Raw genomic sequence first — 23543 nt, forward strand, 5'->3', positions numbered from 1 at the left:
AAGTGGGAGACCTTCTCTGAATCCTCACTCACACAAAGCAAGAACCTCGCCAGTATAGGTTTATCCCTTCAACCTGCCAGTGACCTCATTAAATTTAAAAAACAAAACAAAAACATCACATGAGAAAATCATAATGAAGTACAAAGGGAAAAGCAACAGCCTCTCCTCTCACACACACATCATTCTGACGCTAATGCTGGAAGTAAAAACATCAGCTTTGGGACAATGAGGTCGCTGGCAGGAGGCGTCTGAGTATCAGTCAACAGTCAGATATGCAATCCACACAAGAGCACTACCAACATTGTAGGTGGGAGGAAGATCTGCACCCTTTTAGATGTGGTGCCAGCGTGACCACGCAGGCCAAAATGTGCATATAATGTTTTATTTATGTGTGTATGTGTATATATATATATATATATATATATATATATATATATATATATATATATATATATATATATATATATATATATATATATATAGTCTGCACAGTAATAAGTTAAAGTCTTTCTTCTCCTATGGTGCTTCATTCAAACTGGATATGATCAGTTTAGCTGAGTTACAAAAAGCATAAATCAAACAAAGCGTCATTAAGCTGCATGTAAATGCATCTGGTGGAAGGGACAGGACAAATTCTTTAACCAAATACATTTGTATGTGAGTTTTAATGGTTTTTGATTCCTCCCACCTTGAGGATTCTAAAATACAGTATATGGGGGGGGGGGAAAAAAAAAAAAGGCAAAGCAGAAAATAAAAATATTTATCATGAACTCACACACTGTGGTTTTACTCACAGAGTGGCTTCGGAGCACAGTTTGACAATATTCAGATAGAGGCAAAGCTGCACTTAAGCTAAATCAATGTTGTTACGGGCATGACTCAGTGTCTTTCAGAGTGTTTTCCACAGCTCGGAGCAGCTCTTATATTTCATAAACAGACAAACAAACAAAAACCTACTTAAATGACAAGTTTAGTCAAATAACAATATGAACTGGTTGAAAACTGAAAATACAAAATTCTTGCGACTAAAGCAGAGATACTAAGCTCTCCTGCTCAACATTTTCTACCTGACACAACCTCATCAGTCGTTAACCCCCCCCCCCCCCCCCCCCCCCAAAAAAAAGGGGGAAAAAACAAAACAAAAAAATATTAAACTTAGAAAGAAAAAAAAAAAAAAAAGATCAGTAATTTCTCTTTCAAGCATTTACAAAATTTACAAAAGTAAATCACGTCCTGTAAAAACTCAGCAATCCGCTGACTGTGTAAGGCAAAGAAATTATTTATATATTCTTTTTTTTTTCTTTTTAAGCATTACATTCAAACACCTGTCTATGGATCTCACATTTTTGAAATGGGTGATCTGATCTTTGTCCCGTCAGGGCCTCTGAATGACCAAGTGACAGAAGAAAACAAGTGAAAATGTTACGCACTCTTAGCAGATGAACATTACAACATGTGTTTGGGTGTGTATTTACACAGAGTGGCACTGGACAACTGAGTGAGCAACAAAATACAAGTGTGTGGGGGCGATTTTTTCCCGAACATGACTACATGACTGTATATGAAGTGCATGGAAGTTTGTAAACATTGATTGTGTTTTTTTTATTGCACTGGTATCCTATTGTACCTGCACTGGCTGTATGGCCACGGTGCAGCATCTCTATGGGTCTGTCTGTTTATTAGGAACACCAACATGCATGTGCACTGGCAAATATTCATACCAGCACACATTTAGGGAAAAAGAAAGATGCAATCCTTTAACACGTTGGGCTTTACCACATCAAAACTATGAGCGAAGTGAAAGCTGTACCATACTTTGCCAATATCGGTACGGCACAGTGCATTTATGCAGTGTGGAAAAAGAATAAATAAATTTCTCTGTGGTAGCGGCAGAGAACGTTCTGTTGGTGATGGAATGGCTGTCCCTGAACGGAGGACAAGATTCTACAAAAACTGGTGAGAAAAAGAGCTTAAATACAGTATGTATAAAAATACCTATTCACAGTCGACACAAATGTTGTGCATTACTGATATTGTCCATCTGGTAAGCACACAGAAACTTACATAAGTTTTTCTAGCTATAAGAACAACTAAACATGTATCTTTCTCAGCAAAAGTGAGATGTTTTAAACAACTGTTTAGTTGAGGGATACAAAAAACTGTTGACCATCTACACTTCTTTTCATGTACAATAAAGTAAAGACGTTTTTTTCTTTTACTTTGATTAGAGTCTAAAATTACTTTGAAAATACTGGAAAGGGAAAAAAAAAAAAGCGAGTTCCTTTACATCAATTTTAATCTGCGTGGGAGTGGGAGTGGGGGACCACTGATTCTGACGGAGAGCAGTTAATGATAATGACGAATGTCATTATCGCCTCCAAGATCGACTCTCGTACTCATCGTCTTCATCGTCATCCTCTTCCTCCTCCTCTTCTTCCTCGTCCTCCCCAGGTAAATACGAGCTAGCTTCCTTCTGTAGAAATAAATACCATGTTAGCATTTATATTTATGCTTTTTCTGGAAACTTTAAGTCAGCTTTCCTCCTGGCAACATGCATGTTTAGAACACAGCAAACAGAAAGTGATTCAAAGTGTAGCAGAGGGAAATTATTTAGTCTGATATTAGCTATTTTTAATAATATTGTAACAAATAAAAAATTTTAGGTAACTGTTTAAAGAAAAAAAAAAAACCAATCCAAAAATATACTGGAATATCAGATTTTAAAATCACCAAATATTGGTACTGATCTTAAAAATCCTATAGTGGTCAGACTGCCTGCTTCTGATATTTCTTATGCTTTAGATTTAGACATCCTCCATTCTATTGGTTAGCCATCGGTGAATCCACCATGACAGGTGACCTGCTGATCAGTCTCAGGAAATTAATCCTAATCTCTGCCAGTCAAACTAGTCTGTAGACCTGTCCAGAAATCTGTCTGTTTCAGCTCCTGTGATAAAACGTGATGAGCATGAAGTGGCTATAAGTAGATCTGCAGTCAGAGGAAATCTGACCACAAATCTCTACCTGTGCACAGACACATTTTCAGAATGGCAACCGTACCTTTAAAAACAAAAGTTACATATAAGAAATGGCACAACCTCAAAGGAGGAAACAAACCCCTTAAATAAATACAGCATAAGGATTTCACCTGACAGTAATGCAGTTTTACTCATGGGGCTAAGATGCTCTTAGTACTGAGAGGCTAGCACTCCTTTTCCTTTGGGAGCTGCTGTTAAAAATTAACAAGCAGCAGAAAGAAATAACCAAGTAAAATTTTGTGAATGTAACTAAAACTTCAAAAGTTTCCCCAACTCAGATTTTCAAGTTGTGTCGTACACAACGCCCTTTCCTTAATTTGTTTTAGTTACTGGGAAAACATGAAGCTGTGTGTGTATTTGTCATACCGCACTGTCCTCATCTTTAGCCTCCTCTTCCTCGGGCTCCGTTGTAACAGAGGGCGTCTTGGGCTTGTACCAGGAAATCTGCAGAACACGACCTTTGAACTTAGCTCCCTGGTTTGCTGCCTAGAACACCAAAGAGAGGTACAGCTCTTTTAGATGCTATACTGGAGTATTTTAATTATTTTAATGTATTAATTTATTCTATTATTATTAGAAGAGGATTAGAGGAAAAGCAGCAAGATTAAGAGAACATGTAGCCCATACACATTTGGAGCCATGTGACTTACATTCTCTGCTTCACTCCGTGTCTTAAAGGTCATGACGACACTGTTGGCGTCTTGGTCACGGAGATCCTCGATTTCACCAAATTTCTAGGTTTAAAAATATCAGTTGGCCAATCAGGATATACTTATACACATCAAAACATTTATGACTTATCACAGGGAAAATGATTCACTTAACATATCTAAAAGATATAAGAGGGAATAAAGTGGTATTTATTACTACAGTTTTTATTACTTAGCAATAACATCGTGCTGTATTACTGGAGGGAGAGATCCTGCCATATTCTTACCACAAAGTGCGGCATTAGCTCTTCTTTTTCCTCCTGAGTGACCCCTAAAATAGCCAGGGCTCTGGGTCTGTGATCAACCACCATACGGTTCACAGCCCCGCCGCGCGCCATCATTTCCCGGTTTCGACTCCGGCCACGGCCCACGTGCATCGCACCAGGATCTGGGCCCAGCTTTCCTCGGCCGCGACCTCGACCTGCTGGAGGCCAGATCAAACCCAAACGTGTTGCCTAAAGGAGGACAGAAAGGGCGGTTGACTGGACGCTGTTTGATTTCAGTACACAATTACACACCACTGTGTGTCTAATTTATATATTGAATAACTTTAAAAAAAAAAAAAAAAGTTTATGGAAAAATACAAAAACAACAACAAAAAGGAGCAGGCCATCACAACCCTTCAGAGCTGAAACATTTTCTACAAACCCTTACTCTCTCACTTTCTGCCCTTTACCACTAGTTGTCACTCCTCCATTTTTAAAAACATCTCCTTCCTTCTCAGACACTCCACAAGCTCACAACCACTCTCCCTTTAATTGTCATCCTGCGATTTTCTTACAAGGACCAGTGTCTCAAACTTTAATGAGGCGCAGCTCCATCAGTGTAGGACGTGTGTCTTATTTGGCTTCGTTAGCAGATGTTCCTCTGGGCTTGCTTAAGTGGCTGCAGTTTAATGTGCAGAAGGCGGGCCGAGTTTAGATGGATGGGGGATGCATATCCATTTTTAAACAACTAGCCAATTTAAGACCCTGGGGTTAAAGGAAAAAAAATGCAAAGCAGGTTGTTGCTAACAAAAGCTATGTTGTTGTTAGCCTGATCTTAAGCCACAGCCGTCTGCGTGCACAGCAAATTTAGAGGATAAAGAAGAAGAAAACACTGTGTGTAACACCAAAAAATACAAATAAATAACTGTATGGGCTGCATGACCTAACCTGAAACCTAATTAATGACTTTTGGCAGAATCACTGGGAAGATGTGTTATTTATGTGTCATTGCTCACTTAACCAGGAAACCACGCTAACTTACAAGAGACCTGATCCAGAATGAATGCAACAAAGATGAGGTTAAATGCAAGTTATAGAACATGAAATATAATGTACAAATACTCCAAACAAAACTGCAATACTAATTACCTCAAGAAAAGCCACCAATTCAGTAGATAAGTGTGTGTAAGTCTACCTCCTTACACTTTGATGGAGTGTAGTAATAAAATGCTGTTTAATCTGATGTGTCAAAACCCCGAGGGGACTACAAAGCAAGCATCTGGAGGAGTGCGTCTGGCAACTACTGGAGCCGACTAAGATAACAGTACAGAGGTAAACTGAAAATTTACCATAAAACTCTTTTTTTTTTTTCATTACTGAATACAATTCAAGTTTATTTATATAAGGCCAGTTCACAAAAACAGTCGCCTCAAGGCAATTATGCTGCAAGGTAAAGACCTTGTGACGATAGTGTGCAAACCACAACAGTCGGTCCCCTATGAGTAGCGATTGGGGTAAGCGGGAAAGAGAAACTCCCTTTTAACAGGAAGGAAGCAATAGGTCATTTACATCTTGTGTAGGTGTCTTGTGGTATCACCAAGACGTTCGCATCAGATTCATTAGGACTCTTACGAAGCTTCGAGCTGAGCGAATAACACTAAACACAGCGGATCTGGAGCTTGTGCAGAAACTGCAGGATCAGGTTCCAGTTATCACAGTCAAATAAAACAAACAGAACATAGATGGTTTAAAAAAAAAAAAAAAAAAAAACCTTTCTGCCTGACACGTCTGACAGAACACAAATAAACTAATGAATTTAATATATTATTTGATTTATTTTAATCGGTGGACAGATACCATCTCTTTCCACCCCTTGCAGAACAGGCTGCGACTATAATCTCATTTGCACACTTCCTCTAAGGCATTTCTTGGTATCACATCCTCTAATTCAGTTCTCAACGAAAGTGTTGATGATGCAAGATGCTGTCAATGATTAACTTTGTGTCTGTTTCTATCCATGTGTATTTTCTGTGCGTGTGTGTGAGAATGTGTGTGTGAGAGTGTGTGAGTGAGTGAGTGAGTGAGTGAGTGAGTGAGTGAGACAGACAGAGTATTACCTCCACCTGTAGCTGCCCCAGTTTTCTTTTGAGGTCTGTTGTATCCTCTCCAGAGCTCATCTTCTTGTGAAAGTCCAGCTCAGCATCTAGCAGCTCCTTGTGGGCCTGATCGCATGTCATAGAAAAGAAATTTGTTTACTTAATCCAGAGAAGCAATTAAATACACAAATATCAACTTGTGTTTACAAATAAAGGAGGGGGGGGGGGGGGGGGGGGGGGGTGGAGCGTGCTTGTTGGTCTAACAAGGTCAATCAAGACAAAACTGTGTGAATCGAAATTGTGATTAAAAACCAAAACCCCCCCCCCAAAAAAAAAAAACTTTATTCCTATGCACCCAATATTCAAACAGATCCTCTACTTCGGTCCTGTACAGAACCAACATTGACTTTTTGATCTTTTTTTCAATTTTTGCAAACCTAAGATTAGTGTAAGAACCGTTTCTTTCAATATGGATTAAAAGATAAGCATTCCTTGGAATTTCCAGGAAAAATAACACCCCCCCCCCCAAAAGAACCATTTTTTTCATTGCATTCAGACTAAAAAGGACCCAATCCCAGGTATAGGAACTCATACAGCTGAAATTTGAAAAGGGCCTAGGACTAGGACACAACTACATGCAAAGAGGAGAAAACGAATGTGAAAACAGCAAAGATTTGTTGAGGCTGAGCGGTTATTGGTTATTCACTTGGAAGGGCCAGAGTCGTCTCTATTTTTTGAGGCGACTGAGGTCCTTCAACATCTGCCAGAAAATGCTGAGGATTTTCTATGAGTCTGTTGTGGCCAGTGCGATCCTCTATGCTGTTGCATGCTGGGGGAGCAGGCTGAGGGTCGCAGATGCCAACAGACTTAATAAACTGATCCGTAAGGCCAGCAATGTTGTGGGGATGGAGCTGGACTCCCTCAAGGTGGTGTCGGAGAGGCGGATGCTGTCCAAGATAAAGACAATGTTGGATAACACCTCCCACCCACTCCATGACATGTTGGTCAGTCACAGGAGCTCGTTCAGTGAGAGACTGAGATTACCGAAAAGCACCACTGAACGACACAGGAAATCATTCCTGCCTGTGGCCATCTCCCTGTACAACGCATCCACTTAACACACTGTTTGCTGCTACAACTACACGTTTCTTTTCCAAATATTTATTTATAAGTGACTTATGTATGTATGTATGTATATATATGTATATATTGTACTATTCTTAGTTAGCGTATTGTCTGTCTTGTCTTAATGTTGGTTTAAAATGGAGCACTGTAACAAAAAATAATTTCCCCCAGGGATCAATAAAGTATTCTGATTCTGATTCTGATATAGGACAGCCTGTGTGCACATATCCTGTATATACGTAAATGTCTATACCTTGTGGCCAAGTAGTTTTAGAGCCTATAGAGAATGTTTTTTGACACATTTTGGTTTAACATCAGTGGAATCCTACGCACTCTCACCCCCCCCCCCCCTTGATGCGGTCAGCACACTCGAGGCAAGCTGTCTAACCCTAAAAAGAAGAAAGAAATGTACTCCCCCTCTCCTTTACCAGTGGCTCAGAGATATTATATAGTTCTTAAACTTAGAAAACACACAGCAAATATTTTTAAGATATTATAAATTGAGATCTGGAGGGTCTTTCTTTCTACTGCTTAATAAAGACCCCATAAATACATTAATCCACCAGCATCTAAGGTTTAGAGTACACAAAATGTATATAAAAAAAATTTAAACTCATAAACATCTACCTACTCAATGTATGCAGTTTTATTCTTCATATAAAAAATGTTTTTTATGTGAAGAAACTCCTTTTTAAAAAGGACCTGTGAAGTGTGAAAAAAAGGCAAATAAACAACTCTACCAATGTGTGATATAATTTTCGGCCTAAATTTCCCGCCCCTACTCTCAGTTACGTACAAAGACAAAAAGGAAGCCAAACTTACATCAGTCTTGGTTTTGGGCTGGCTGTGGTTAGTTTTGGCGCTTGAGACCTGGGAGGCAAGGTTCATTTCATTCTGGAGCTGGGTGATCTTTTCCGTTAGTTCTTTCAGCGTTTTCATGATGTTGGCCCTCTCTTCAGGTTTCATGCCTCGGTTTTTCTCCAGCCGACTTATCAGCGCCTGGAAGGGCACGAAAAATGGTATCAGAAAGAACGTTGACAGTACACTGGAGAAAAAGAGGAAGGATTACAGATAAGAATAGTTTCAATGTTAAATGTCTTACTTTCTGACACTCAATCTGTTTCTCTAACATCTCCTGTTTCTTCTTTCTCATGTCTTGCTGGAGTTTTAGTGCCTCCTAAAGGAGGGGAAAAAGAAAAAGGGAATCAAAAACATTCAAAACCCCCCAAACAGTTTTCTCTCTCAGTGGTAGTAGCCTTCTTAGCTGTGGCTCCTGAGAGAAGGAAATGGCTTAGCTCTGCTATTCTTTTAATGGTCAAAATGCGTAACCAAGTTAAGCAACGTGCCTGCTTTTTCTTGAGAGCTTCATGTGCTTCCAGTGCTTTTCCCGTTTTCCCAAGGCTCTTTGAGGAAGACTTGGCGGCTGTGGAAGTGTAGTGTCCCTTCAGGGTGTTCGTAGTAGCAGGCACCACCTAAGGAAAAAGGTGGAGGGGCAAAAAAAGGAAAATTAATATATAATTAATTTCTTTACAAATACAATTTTAGCTAACAAACACACATAAATCACTGTGAAAATGTTGTAACACACGTGCCATCATAATATTATACTTTTGTATATTATATAATATCCACTTTGCCTGATATTGTCTGCAAGATAAACTTAAAACATACAGCAGCCGTGTCCGTGTTTGGATTCAGGTTGTCCGACTTGGCATTTGTCGTGGCCCCAGCTGTTGCAGACAGATGATGCTTGGGTACAGTCTTGTTCAACACATAAGCAGCTGGATTGTGCTGCTTGATCCCCTGCAGATAAAACGAGTGAGGGTAAATCAATGGATATTTTAAAAATATATATAAAATTGTCATCAAAGGATTCTCAATGTCTCCGCTGTTAATACCAACTTTATGCATGTTGCTGTGCTGCAGCCCCTGGTTGGGCACTGACCCGGCAACCTGGCTCCCTGAGCTCTGCTCCTGCTGCTGAAGGCCTGTGGCATTAGCACCAAGCTCGCGGTGCCAGTACACGCGGATAAAGCGGTTGTTAAGGACCGCTTCTGTGCTGGATATGGCTCGTCTGGCTTCTTCATTCTTTGTGTACTGGATCAATGCTGCCTCTGGGTCTCCGCCAAACACAACCTGGATTGAGAGTGCACGTGCAAGTCCGTAAATGTTTTGAATTCATTCTCCTGCAGGCCTAATGTCTATGAACTTTGTGGGGAGCACTCATTAAAAAAAGCAAAACAACAACAACAACAACCAAAACTGGATGCATTTTACCTGTATATTGACGATGGTTCCAAACTTGCTGAAGTGCTCGTTGAGTTTGGTGATGTTGTTGAGCTCGCGCGGGATCCTGCGCACCTCCAACTTTGTGTTCACATAAAAAGTCCTCTTGGGAAAAGCACCCTTATGCTGGTTGTTGAAGCTTGGCCTAAAAAGAACATTTCAGTGCTAACATCACTAATTTGGTAGTTTTGTTTTCATAAAAAAAAATAAATAAATGAAGGAAAAAAGCAGATGAGTTAATCAAAATTTAGCGATGATTGATGATCTGGGATTCAAGTTTTGGCCATATTATGGTTTTATTTAAAGAAGACTACTTCCAACCTACAACCTGTATGACAGTTTAAATGTACTCCAAGTAGAGGTAATGCAAAGAAATCCTCATGACTGGGATGCTTGTATCTACCTGCTTACAACTGAGACAACACTTGCTGCTGACCTCCTGAGCAGTAATAAGTAATGGGGTGAGGCACCAACTTGATTACATTTCAGCTGGCTACCGTACTCCAATTTCTTCACATAAAACAAAACACTGTGCAGAATAAATGACATCCTAAATCAAATATGTAGATTTTTTTTCTTTAATCTCTTACTTTTCCATCCAGGGTTTTTTAGGTGCTGGCCCTTCAGCTGTACTGGGTCCCATGGTCCTCTTCCTGCTGTCCTGCTCTGTGTTGAAACGGGACACGTTACTTCCAGGAGTGCTGGGTGCAGTAGCTGGCTCTGTCTGGATCACTATGTTGGCAGCTAGAAGATACGCAAGAAGTCAAATCAGTCTGAGAAGGTCAATTTCCCAGGATCAGGTTGAATTAAAAAAAAAAAAAAAAAAAACCCTGTAAATGAGGTTGTTACCTCTGGAGCCTTGACCTTCACTGGAGGTGAGGCCAATGAGGTTGGAGCGTTGAGTCTGCACCCGGGGAATAAACTGACGATATGGGTTACGTCCTGCTACAGTCAGGCCTGGAGATTCTGGGTTGTAGCCTTCTGCATCGTAGTTGTCTAATGTGTAAAAGTGAACAGACGCACATACCGTTAGGGGGGAATATGAAAACATTTAAAAATATGAAAAAGTGAATACAAGCAAACATATTAATAAAAAAAGAATCTTTGACTTTAAATGTAACCACTGAATAGGTAGCAACCTGTGACATGAGTTTAACATGTAGTCCAGGATAAAATTTATAAACAAAACCTACAAAATGCGAGAAATAAAAATTACAGTTATTGTAAGTGCGCAAAATAACCCAGCAAGAAACAAACAAAGATAAAAATTAACAACCAAGATGATGCTTTTCATTCTTATCTACATTTGTGACACACAAGTGCAAAATTATCAGAAAGAGGCCCTTCACGGCAGTTGTGGTAACAGATCACAAACCCAAAGTTTGCAAATACCAAATAGACCAATTTCTTTTTAGTTCTTTAAAGTCTTTTAAAGAGTCTGTAACTGAAACCCTCATGTGCATAATCATAGCAGGAAGCACTCAACTAAATGAGTCATGACAAAATTTCCCAGAGATGCTTGGTTTTTTTGTTTTTAGGTTAATACACACCGCTACCTTCTGGTCCACAACTGTTACTGCAGGCTCAAGAAACACATGCCAATTGTGCACACAAACACACACGGCATACAACAACTACTTTACAGTGACAGGAAACAGAAACAGAACCAAAAAGTGTTTTGTTTTAAATAACCCTTACCATCTTAGTTATTTTAGATATTTAGTAAACTAACCTTTATCATACTGTAACTATTAAAGCACACAGAAATGAGAAGTAAAAAATAACAACTCAACAACATAAACACACTAAAAGGAACACCCAAATAAAAAGCAACACAGCAAAATCTCTTCCAAATGCACAGTCCCAATCTGAAAAGCAAAAGCAGCCCTGCTTACATTCAGACTGGACATATTGGGGACGAAGAGACACAGATGAGGTCGAGGAAGGAGGTGGAGGAGGAGGAGGAAGTGTAGGAGGTCGGCCCACACCAGGCGGTCCGACGGGAGGAGAAGAAGTGATTGCAGATTGGTGGTTGGGGGTATCAATCCCACTGGTTGCTATCAGTGGGGGTCCTGAGGGAGACACAAGCCCAAGCTGATGTCTCAGGTACAAAAGGTCATTATAGTTAACTACAACTAAAAGCTAAAACTAGATGTGAAAGAAAATAAATTAGTCAATTAAATGAAAACTAAAAACTAGATTAAACAAAACAGAAAGTTAAAACCAACTAAAATTATTTTGTGAACTGGGAAAATTAAAATGAAATAAAATGGAGTCAATATAACAACAAAAACTAAATGTGGCGATAAAACTAATAAATGAGAAAAATCAACTCTGGAAACTAAATGAAACTCAACTGAAATCAAAACCAAAAAATCAAAATGAAATAAAAATTACCAAAAAAAAAAAAAAAAAAAAAGGAAATGACAAAATGCAAATTTGCAATGACTCTATAGTATATTACATGTATAGTATTAAAGAAGTATTTCAGTGAAAATCTGACTGCTTTAATATAAAAGCAGATGCACCAGGAAACTGCGGCGTCTTCTCGATAGATTTGCTTAAACTTTATGACACACTATCCATTTATCAAGTGGAAGATAGAAATCTCATAACTTTAACAGCCTTAAAAAGTAGCTGAAACAATAAAAGCCTATCAGGTCAAATGTTTCAGTCATCACCCCCCATGTTTGAAATATATATTTAAAAAAAAAAAAAAAAAAAAAGGCAAAATATTTTTTTTTTATGTACTGTTTATGATCAATGGGCAGCTATCTACTGTGTAGCACGTCTACTCTAAACGTATGTAGATACATAAGATTTTTGCGCTTTGGATTTAAATACATCTTTTTAAATCATCATGATGATTTGCAAAAACAAAACACAGCCAGTGTGAAACTGATCGGCAATAGTGCAACTCAAAGGCAGGAAGATTGCACAGGTTGATTTCTTCCCTTGAGAAATTCAACAAAAACTCTTTACAACTGAGCACGTTGTCAAGTCGGGCAAGTGTTTTCACTCACTCACACATATACATACATATAATATTGAAGACAGCTGCTTTTCTACACACCAGAGTGGTGACATCTCATTCCAATTAGGGCTGGGCCATATTATACCGTTCACGGTAATACCGGTATAATGTTAGGCAACGATAGGAAAATGAAATATCGCGATAGAATATGTGTAAAACGCGCATGCGCAGTGCCTTTGTTTTCATACGCACATGGCCGATTGTTGAGTGAAACAGATGAACCAGAATTGGTTTGTAAAAATGGTGCAACTTCAGTGATGTGGAACTGGTTTGGTGTTTGTCCGTCAGATACACGACAAAGCACATTTTTTTGCAGAACATGCAAGCGGTCGTCGGACTAAGATGCCCTTAAATCTGGGAGTAATCTGGGTCCTAAACTCCGTATACTTCAGGTCAAACGAACACTGCAGCATCACTAAGAGTTAAAAACTGTCTAAATTCTTTCATCTTTAATAAAACGATCAGCATTGCTGCTTTACCAGGTGTAACTATGAAGTTTAACTTCCAGGCATCCATGAAAACAAAATGCATTACATTTAACGGAGTTAGAAGCTAGCAGGAAGTTAGCGGAAGTTAGCTCGCTAGTTTCGCTAGTTACCTAAGCATGATATGTTCTGACTGAGAGATTTCTGAAAAAAAAAATCAAACGTACAGCTCTGCTATCACTTCCAACATAAATGAAGACAGGAAACTAAACAGCAGTGACGTTTGTAGGGTTACTGAAGTTGGGCTAGCTGGTATATAATTATGTGCTACGTGATCGCTAGCGACACAGCTATGTTAGCATAACATAAACAGTGAAGCTGGAGGACGAACACTAACACTTTTCCACTTATAAAAGTTAACGTTAAGGTTCCTCATGGTTAGAGACAAATGCAATCGCATGGCAGGATGCTGTAAACGGACCAATCTTCAGTCAGGAGAACAACTGAGATAATCCATCCACAATACGAGGTTAGTCATTAATATACTGCAACAACATGGGAATAGAGCCGCTGCCAGAGAATTCAACATTAATGAATCAATGGTACAGAAGTGGAGGAAGCAAGAAGAATGAGTTTAATAAAGTTTGATTTATCTGACTGCTTTGTTTCGCTTAATGTGCCTTATAATCCCGTGCACCTTATGGTCCGAAAAATACGTACTGCACACTGCAGTTTAATGTTGCAAAGCACCTCTTTTTAACTTCAGTGAATATTATACATGGTTATGCTCAGTATATGTCAGCCCATTTCTACTGGAAATGCCTTTTGGTTAAACTTTCAGCAAGGAATTTGCATTTGCACTGTTACATTTTTATAAAGCTTTAATGTACATAAAAACCAGCTTCTTGTTTAAGTGAAAATAAATGGAAGGTTGTCTTTTTGCGCTAGTAATGTTGTGGAGTTGTATTTTGTCTCGCATCAATTATATCGTCAGTTATATCGTTATCGCAAATTTTCAAATATATATCGTGATAAATATTTTTGGCCATATCGCCCTGCTCTAATTCCAATATACCGTTCATTTGAATCTTTACATATTTAAAACCTCTGGTGTTGTCAAATCAGCCATCAGAGTAAGGAGTACAGTGTCACATTACTGAGGCCACGATGTCTTACATGTGACCTGCTACACTTTCAACACATCGCCATCGTGTGTGAATGGGTGGATGACTGGATATGTAAAGCGCTTTGGGGTCCTTAGGGACTAGTAAAGCGCTATATAAATACAGGCCATTTACCATTTATTTACCATATTAGTTAGCTGGATTTTGTTGTGAGTGGGGACAAAATTGTTTCTAAATGAAAACGATTTATGATTTAATCCTACTTCTATTATATTAAAGAGATGTTTGTTAGCTCTCAAACATTGGGGAAACTCATGCAAAAATATCTTCATAAATCAATGATACTACAGGCCAAAGGAAAGGTATGTATATTGTGACCAGACTGAAAAAGGCCAGTGGAAGAACAACGCATCTCACACAAAACCAAATGTTTGAGAGAGGAACACGGTTCTTCTGGCTTCACTATTTTGTAGATGCAAATTGTAAAACTTCGCAATATGATGAAGCACAAACTTATGGATTAGAGGAGCATTAATACTCACCTGTCATAGGGAAAACACCTGGTGGTGGTGGCTGGCCATAGGGTGGCATAGAAGGCATCCTGAGGTTGGGAGGTGGTTCAGTGATGGGGGGCATGGGCAGCCCGGCGGGTGGCAGAATCGGTGGGGGTGGGAATGGAATAATATTTGGTAGATTGACATCGTCGACTATGAGGGGGTCACTGCCGTGATCATAGAGACAATGGTCACCACGGACACAAAATCCTTTTTCTGTGTGAGGGAGAGAAGCGATTATTCATAAATATCGTACACAACATGGAGTTTATATAAACTGCTGCTTTACAGTCACAAAACACACATGCACACACACACATTAATAAAGCCAAACAAACAAAAAGACACCACACACAATAACATAAAAAATTCATGGGAATTAAACAAAATGAATAAACATCTAAGTTTAAAGCAGCCAAGTCACACAGTTCATGTATTTACACCAAAGCCTCATTAAGGAACTGGGTCCCAAGTGGCTGTGTTTGAGCACGGTGACAGAAAGCAATGTACTTCAGGGACAGTGGGTAAGTTTAAACTCTCCTGAGCCTCAGTGTAGAGGGGAGTGAGAGGGAACCAGCTTGCTTTTCTACCTTTCACTGGGGACAAGAGGATGAGTGCTAAGCAGTGGTCATTAGTGAAGAGACCAAACAAGGCACAGAAGCCTCAGGGGAAGAAAAAGGTAGTGTTTAAACTAGAGACTTGAGCAAACTGTACAACAGCCGTCATAAACTTAACATTTCCTTTAAATCTCATCAAAAAGCTCCAGTGTTATTCTGATCCCCTTTGAAATGCACAGAAAACATCTCCCTAATGCTACTGGGCTGTAGCAGATAAAAGGCTCTCAGATGGAAAAATAAAAAATAAAATAAAAGACACGCAGACACACGAAATGACAGAAAGAAGGAATCAAAGGAATTGAGAACAGGATGATTAACTCTGCTCCTACCATCGTAATCCCTGCAGCGCTGTTTGAGTGAAGCAGCCTTGCTGAAAGGTTTGCAAACACCATCTTGCCTCGTTCCGTAGTAGCTAGACCAGCTGTCTGTAGTGCTGTCGGGCAAGTGAGCCAGTGTTGCTACCGGTACACCCCCAGCTCCTGAAGACGAGGAAGAAGAGGAAAAGGGATGCAGAGGTGTGTGTAAGGGCAGGAGAGGTGGCGGGTGCTGCTGCTGCTGCTGCTGAGAGCCAGATGTGGTGGAAGAGTTGTATCCGTCAGTGTCCTTCCTTTCTGCCTCAAACTTTGACTTGAAGTCTGTTGAAAACAAGTAAATCACATAAATCATTGTGTACTGTATCATAGCTGACTTTTAAAAGCACTACATTAAATGATAGATTACAAAAAGAGGGAAACTTGTAATGACAAAGATGAGCAGATTAACCTTGGTGGTAAGAAGACCAATCCCAACCCATGTTGTTGAACCCCCAGTGATAGGACTGCAAAGCTGTCCACATTCTCCCTTCCTTTCTACCAACTCCCAGCAACACTGTCCAACAATCCGACAGGAATAAAAACGAGAGTCGGCTACATCCGTAATTTCTACAAGTCTTCTCATCTAAAGCGCCTCACACCAGCATGTCTCCAACAGCACGTCACCGTCACTAATGCACCGTTTAGCAGTGCTGACGAGAGATTCAGGAGCTTCTTCGCGCCTCAATCTTTGTTCCCCTGTGCTGTTGTTGTTATTGGTTGTGGGAGGGGGGACTTTCTCACCTCTGCCTCCTCTGTGCTCCCTATCCCTGCTCTTTCCACGACTGCCGCTCCGGCTGCGGCTCCTGCTGTAGCTTCTCCCGCGGGGGCTGCCCCTGCGCCGCTCATGGCGCTCCCGGTGGGAGTCGCTGCCGCTTTTCCCGTGCCGATCAAAGTCACGGCGCTTGCGCTCGTCTCGCCTCCTCTCATCGCGGTTCCTGTGTGGATGATGAGAAGTTAGAGGCGTTGCTGATTTTAAATGTATAAATCACACAGGAATACTTCACAGGTTTTCAGACACGAATGTGGGTCTTCTTATAACAAATGAAGACGCAAGGATCATTTCTTTCTGTGTGTCTTTAACATAACATGAACCCTGAAATAATGATCTTTGTTTGAGAGAAGTACGCTTTTATCTGAAACAAGTTATTAGGGAAAGGCTTAATTACCTTTGTTTTATGTGTGCACAATCCCATTAAGTCCCCAAATGGGCTGTTTGTGTTAAAACTATTGGGAAGTGCTTAGTTTCATTAACAGAAGCTTTTCACAGCAGAAGCTCAAGAAAGTAAAATAAAGTAAAAAAATTAATTAATAACAACTTAATTTCTAAAAATATGCAGAAAATATACCCTACATATTAAAGACGTAACTCTTTTCAAATTACGTTAATTATCGTATATCAGTGAATGAACTCTCCCATCTGCACCCAACACTAGATATGCCACAGCCAAGGGACACATTAGTGGACACGAGGGCCTAATCAAGCCAAAAGCAGGACTTGGAGGGCTGGAAATATAGCTGCTTGGTAAGATCGCTATACAACTACACAACATCAATATGTACTAAACAGTTCAACAAGTGTGTCCTACCTGCAAATGTTTTAGCTGCTTATAAAGACAAAGTTAAATGCAAGCCATATACCTGGATTCATTGAAGTCAGAGCGATTTCTCAGAGGACTTCTCCTTCGCCTGTTCTCTTCCTCGGGTGTTTCAGCCTTGAGGGGGAAAAAACAAAATAAACAAAACAAAAAACATCAGCTATAATATAACTTTAAAACTTAGGCTATGTCCACAAATACATGGGTATTTTTAAAAACGTAGCTTTTTCAATGCGTTTGGGCCTTTCTTTCACACGCGTTTCTTCCAGAAGAATGGCGAGATAATTTTCACAGGTCGAGGATTTCACTTTGGCTCTTTGTGAGCTACTTCTGCATTTACATGTGGACGGAGATAATTTTAGAAAACTGCACGTGTGGACGAGATATTTTTTAATTTTTTTTAAATGAAAATGAGAAATCTCAGTTTACAAAACTACCCATGTACGTGTGGACGTAGCCTTAATAAACAAAAAAGCATTCAAAATAAGTGATTTTATCAAAAGCTTTGATTTCAAATTGAAATGCCCATTCCAACAAAACCACTCAACCAGTTTAAAAAAAAAAAAAATTGTGTGTGTGTGTGTGTGCGCGCACTCATTTTCAAAAGGCGAGCTATTCAATTTCAGGGTGTACCTCAACAACTTCAGCCTTGATTGCAGGCAGTTTAATCTCCTCTTTGGGAGTTTCCTTGGCAGCAGGATTTCCCAGGTAGTTCTTGGTCGTCAAACATTCAAAAAGCTTATCAACAAATCCCACCGTCTCTGCAAGGACAAAATTAATCACGAGAACACATTAAAAACTGCATGCAGTTTTCAGTCTTGTGAAAAAGGGCCAAAAGTCTAAAAGCATAACACACACATAAAAAATAACACATATGAACACTGCATCCATGACATGTGGGAAAGCTACCTGATTAAAAAAATGTAACATTAAAAAATTCTAAAGTGATCCAGGAGACATATGTAATAACCATCAACATGTTTTCCAACTAAATTAAACCCCTAAACTAATTTTAATAGTGTAGAGCTAAAAATAAAGAGACTGAATCAGGACACATCACACTGGATACAGAGTCACTATCAAACGATGCAACACTCCCTCTGGTGGCCACATGTGGGGTCCACAAATGGCATCCACGAGGAAGATAGCATTGCTGATGTTCCACTTCAAATTTAAGACTCTATACATTTCATTGTATTCTGCCTGCCTCACTATATTTATACAGGTGATATTTCATTAACATGGCCTGTTACAGAATGCAGGCTACATCAGTGTGACTGTTAATGGGTAATACATATGAGTTCTGGGGGCTGAAAAGCAGTTTGTGTTGCAGGTAATGGCTAACATTATCAGTTTAATTGAAGCCAAGACGACACATCAATTGGATCAAATGCTTCTGATCAACTTATTTCCATATTGGTCATTTTCTAGCCTCAATCAAGTTTTTTAACATTGTTAAGACAAAGAGCCTGTTTTACTATATCAAACAAGTTGCATAATTTCAATATTATTTATGATAACCACATGTATTCCATGTTTGAGCTACTTAAACTATATAGTACAGTCTTGGTGGCATATGAGGGGGAAAAAAGAAAACTAAATCCCCTCTGCAGGGGTACTGCATTTTTTGTATGCAGGGAAAAAACTTCTGATCTGTCTAAACTTAGCAACTAATTTTTAATAATCAGTTTAGTCACTGACCTCGACAATGCCACCAGGTCTGATTCCCAAAGGATTTGTGACCTAACTGCAAAGCCTCTATTGTCTGACATGTGCAAGGGGAGTACGAATAAATCCCTTGTTAGCTTAATGATGGAGCAAAAGTTTTTCCTCCACCTTAACCAGGAAGAGCTACAAAATGTCAAAATTGCCTGCTGACACATTAGCAGAAAAGCTTTATATAAATAAAATAAAATGTATACCTTTTTGTAGGAAGACATCAAGCTGATCAGCACAAAGTGCTTTCAGTTCCTTCTCTGGTTTGTCCTTCTTCACAAGAGCAACTACATAGTTGGCTAATGCAGAGGGGTCAGCATCACATCTGCAGATTAAAATGTATATATTAAAACATATCTATCTATCTATACACACACTCATTCATATATCTAATAAGAAAAAACTGTTAAAACTGAGAGAAATGTTTTAGTTGAACCAACTGAAATATAATGCATATCAAATTCATTTACATATCTATGTATGCAAAGCGTAAAATTCAAAGGGGGACAGATCATTGCCACAAAACTTAAACAATCCACCAAATGCATAAAGTAAAAGAAAGGTTATTATTCTTATAGGAAGGAAAGGAGTACAGGTTTCCATGGTAGCATTTCTTAACATTGGTAATATAGCTTAAAATTTAATTATGATTAGGGCTGCCACAAACGATTATTTTGATAGTCAACTAGTCACTGATTATTTTTGCGATTAGTCGACTAATCACATCATCATCCATTGGAGGTAAAACGTACAGCTTATTGCACCAGCAGCATCTGCTCTTATATAACTATCATTAGCTTACAGCTTTAACTGTTTAAGGTATGTGCTAACTAAAAATAAAGACAAGATGATAGTTTATTAAATTTTAATGAAATTTGCAGATTGTTTCGGTGAAGTTTAATAAACTCCTTGCTATCTAAAATATAACAGGACACCGGAGTAAATTCTCGAGCATCTCACACTTCTGATGATCAGCTGTCTGCTTGACGTTTATTCAGCTGTGTAAAAACTATAACTTTAATCTCAGCCAAACCGATTTACTCAGGAACAAATAAAATACTAAAAAAAAAGCCAAACAATTACATTTTTAAGTTATCTAAGTGACTCATATATCATGTTTAACCTGAGTAGCGAAAGACGGCGGTGGGTTTGAAAAAGATTTGCCGGGAGTCCGGTGTTCTCACGGCTCTAGTTAGCCTAGCCCCCGGCTAGCTATCGAGCTAGTGGGTAACAGACGTCTCCGAAAACGTCGGAGCGCTTTTGAAAATATGCGGTGTCTTGATAAACTGAGCAGATATTTGAGGTTTACACAGCTACATTCTCGCCTGAAAATATGTTAAATGTTTATTTTGTGACCCAGAAAGAATAATAAGAGCAATATTAAAACTAACTAGCTGCCACCATTGTTGGAAACTGCGCTGGGCTGCGCTATGAATTCTGGGACGCTGCTTCTTCTTCTTCGGGGTTTAACGGCAGCTGGTATCCTTGTACATGCAGTGCTGCCATCTTCTGTTTCAGTCCGTTATTACACTCTTAAATCCTGCTACTTATTCCTGCGTTTTTCAGGATCTTACAAAGCTTCAAACGACGCGTCGACTATTAAATCAGTCGTCGACGATTTTGATAGTCGACGTAATCGTGACTAGTCGACTAATCGTGGCAGCCCTAATTATGATTACAACTAAGTTTGATGACCATTCTTTGAAAACTCTGCACATTCTTTGAAAACTCTGATGTGCTACAATGCATGCAATGTAGGGGGTTTTGAGCATGTGAAAGAAATGACATAGGGCAGTGACTATGTCTGAAGTGTCGTTGTGGTTTGGCTTTTTACACAAGCGTTGCAATTCACTGTGTTACAGCTGGTCACTCTGGTCACCCTTTCTGTGGGCATAAAAAAAATGCTCAGATGTTCCTGCAAAGTAAGCTAAATGTCAAGACAAAATGGGGGACATGTCAAGGTGTGTCTGTCTAACTTACTGCTAGCTTTTCAAATAAAATAAAATAAAAAAAAAGCTCAGTGTTATCTACACTGTTTTTAACCTTTGCTTACCCAGGAAAATGTGACTCTTGAGATTAAAAATATCTTTTACAAGAGTGTCCTGGCCAAGACAGACAGCTGCAAAATCAACTAAGTTCCATAAACTAGTAACACACAAATGAATGCAGAAAATAATACATAAATTAAGTACAGGAAAACAAAAGTGATACAAAATAAAATACAAAAACAACAAAATATGTAAGCTTCAGAGCCCATAAAGCGTAAAACACGATCATTATCGTCTTATGCTCACTGGTATACAGTTTTGCTGCAGTTTGCATCATGTGCTCACAATAGTTATTAGCCATCAAACCTATTTTATTCTTTTAAACTGAGCCAATGGTTGAGTTTGTTTGACATGTTTGAAACATTACAGTCTCCTAGGGAAAAGATGTATGCATCTTAACTAGATGGCTTCTTCTGCAGTTACGACCGCTGTCTTCTTAAGAGTAATTTGTATTTATGCAAACTGACAGGATGAATTTGTTATACTTCACTGCAAAATGCAAGTAAAAGTCTGTGGCTGGTTTTCAGTATCAAAGTTATCAGACATATAGCACTGGACCAATGCATTATGAAGCTCAATAAATCAATTAACAGCAGAGTAATCTTTGCAGTTTGAGCACGAATGCCTTTTTAAAATTTAATATAAAGCCTGGTAAAACGATTTCAGTGCGTTTACCTGCACTTTTTCAAAATAATTTATGAGTTTAAAAGTTCCACTTACACAACATTTGCTTTTTTAAACTTAAAAAATAGAAATCAAGCTAAAAGATCTCCGAGACTGTCAGCTATGGAACTACTGGAACCTGGACTTGCGTGAAGTGTTTCCAGCTGCGCGTCATGTAGCTGGAGTCGAGTGTTTTAACCGATGCATGAAACTATACATTTTTAGACATAAGTTGTAACGGCCACCGTTTTCTTTGTGAGGATTTATTACACAGCGTGCTGCGGGGAAAAGCCTGTTCTAACGTTTGAGTCTAAAGGTTTATTTTTTAAACACCTGGCGGCTCTTTTTTTTTTTACTTCCCATCCTTAAATAATCTGCTCTTTCACGTGATTCAGTTTATTTTGAAAAGTCTCAACAGGATCTTGAGCTTTATTGTGAAAGGTTTATGTGGAACATAAACAACCACAACGCATAAAAACAGGCGCTTGTCCATCCATAGTGTGGTTATATAAAATATAAGAGAAAAAGAGAACTTTAAGAAATTAATATAGCCACTACAGTGACCATCAAAACGATGAAAATATATTGCCGTAAACAATTTATTTTGCGACACCACGAAACAAAGGATAGCGTAAAATGAAACGATAGACGTTTTTATAACATCATCCGATATATATCGTTATATCGAACAGCCCTAAGTTCAAGCAACAAGCTGCTAGTAGTTAATTAACTGCTGACTCACTAAAGCTACAGTCAAATTTGACCCTTAACTACAGGATCATTGACCATGGAAATTCCCAATGATTAATAATTACCAACAATATAAATGTAATAACAATGTGAATGAAACTATGCCTACTTGAACTCCAGCCTTTAGTTAAAGCAGCTTAAATACGCCTCACTTTGGCTCTGCAAGGACTTTTTCTCCCCTATGCAAAAAACTCCTTATTTTTAGAGGATGAACCTCGGACACACAACGATAATATTGTGGAGTTACTCCATTAGTTGATTAAACAGTGACTGTGTGTTGTCCCAACAGCACAAAAAAGAGAGGGAGGGGGTAACTTAAATCCTTTAATGCACTCCATTACCCATTTGAGCTCGTCAACATATTTAAAAGAATTTTAGGATCTCGCGTTAGCAAATCAGACAAAGCGTAACGCTTACAAAGCATGTGTTACTATGGAAACTCCAAAGGCAAAGTATTTGTGTGCATTTAACTATGAAATATGTCGAGCTAATAGCTACAGTTTTAATTAGTAACTTTTCCCAGAGATACAACAGCTGTTTTAGGCAAGAGGGGCTACACGTTGAAGGCTAGGAGCTTGCTACAGAACTGTGATAAAGTTACACTACCGTGCGCCAACTGCGTTCTTAACTACCATAGTGTCAGAATCAAGAATTCGCAGTGCATCAAACGCAAGCAAACTCACTAAATCATGCACAATCATTACTAATGAAAAGTAAAAGTGCCTCTCTGTGCTTCGAAAGGCTAACAAGCGATGGTTAGCTACTCGTGCAAGAATCTGCCATTGATGCCAGGCTAACCCAGCGGCTAGCAGGCTAAAGCAGCTACGTAGCATGCACGCTAAATGTCATTTCATTTCAATACTCACATCGGCTCCAGGAGCTTTGCCAGCCACGATTTCAAGGCTTCAACATTTTCTATGATCATTGTGAGAAGGACTACAATACTGTCTACAAAAAGAAAGAGCGTTTTGACAACCCTACTTTCATCGTCTATAAATTTATAAGCTTTAAGGCCTTCTGTCTCTCTTCACAGGCAGGTCGTACAAAATATTTTACGGCATGGCAACATGGTCAAATTGTCGTAACGCAAGCACGACGGCGGATGTTTATTATGCATTTAAACAAACAAACAAACAAACAAAAAAAAGCCGCACATATGAGGGCTTGTATTTGTTTATCAAAGTAATTAAGATTAATAAATCT

General features: G+C 39.0%; 1 protein-coding gene across 2 annotated transcripts; it reads right to left on the reverse strand.

Annotated features, from left to right (window-relative positions):
• Positions 1 to 2230: 2230 nt before the first annotated feature.
• On the reverse strand, positions 2231 to 23409 carry rbm27 (RNA binding motif protein 27). Of its 2 annotated transcripts, XM_085421014.1 has the most exons (21): positions 23207 to 23407; positions 19086 to 19204; positions 17797 to 17924; positions 17207 to 17280; positions 16310 to 16503; positions 15545 to 15850; positions 14587 to 14814; positions 11357 to 11533; positions 10311 to 10457; positions 10052 to 10205; positions 9453 to 9606; positions 9078 to 9311; positions 8847 to 8978; positions 8522 to 8647; positions 8278 to 8352; positions 7998 to 8174; positions 6072 to 6176; positions 3976 to 4203; positions 3689 to 3772; positions 3405 to 3524; positions 2231 to 2473 (listed from the first exon to the last, which is right to left on the reverse strand). In XM_085421014.1, the coding sequence occupies exons 1-21, from the start codon at positions 23263 to 23265 to the stop codon at positions 2369 to 2371; spliced, it is 3126 nt and encodes a 1041-aa protein (XP_085277140.1). In that variant the 5' UTR covers positions 23266 to 23407; the 3' UTR covers positions 2231 to 2368. The 2 variants fall into 2 exon arrangements, with proteins under 2 accessions (XP_085277140.1, XP_085277141.1); XM_085421015.1 differs by lacking the exon at positions 11357 to 11533 and having other exon boundaries at positions 23207 to 23409.
• Positions 23410 to 23543: the final 134 nt, after the last annotated feature.

This window comes from Rhamphochromis longiceps, linkage group LG10 (assembly GCF_057381845.1).
Source record: "Rhamphochromis longiceps isolate RC_006_pf linkage group LG10, R_longiceps_female_GT1.1, whole genome shotgun sequence".
Classification (NCBI taxonomy): domain Eukaryota; kingdom Metazoa; phylum Chordata; class Actinopteri; order Cichliformes; family Cichlidae; genus Rhamphochromis; species Rhamphochromis longiceps.

Bases quoted from the DNA above. Each gene is read 5' to 3' on its own strand.
- rbm27 (XM_085421014.1), bottom strand. From the start codon at position 23,265: ATGATCATAGAAAATGTTGAAGCCTTGAAATCGTGGCTGGCAAAGCTC. The intron at 17,281-17,796 runs GTACACCCTGAA...TTCCCCCTCAAG, and splicing joins TCAAGGCTGAAGTTGTTGAG to GCTGAAACACCCGAGGAAGA. The intron at 3,525-3,688 runs GTAAGTCACATG...TTGGTGTTCTAG, and splicing joins CACGGAGTGAAGCAGAGAAT to GCAGCAAACCAGGGAGCTAA.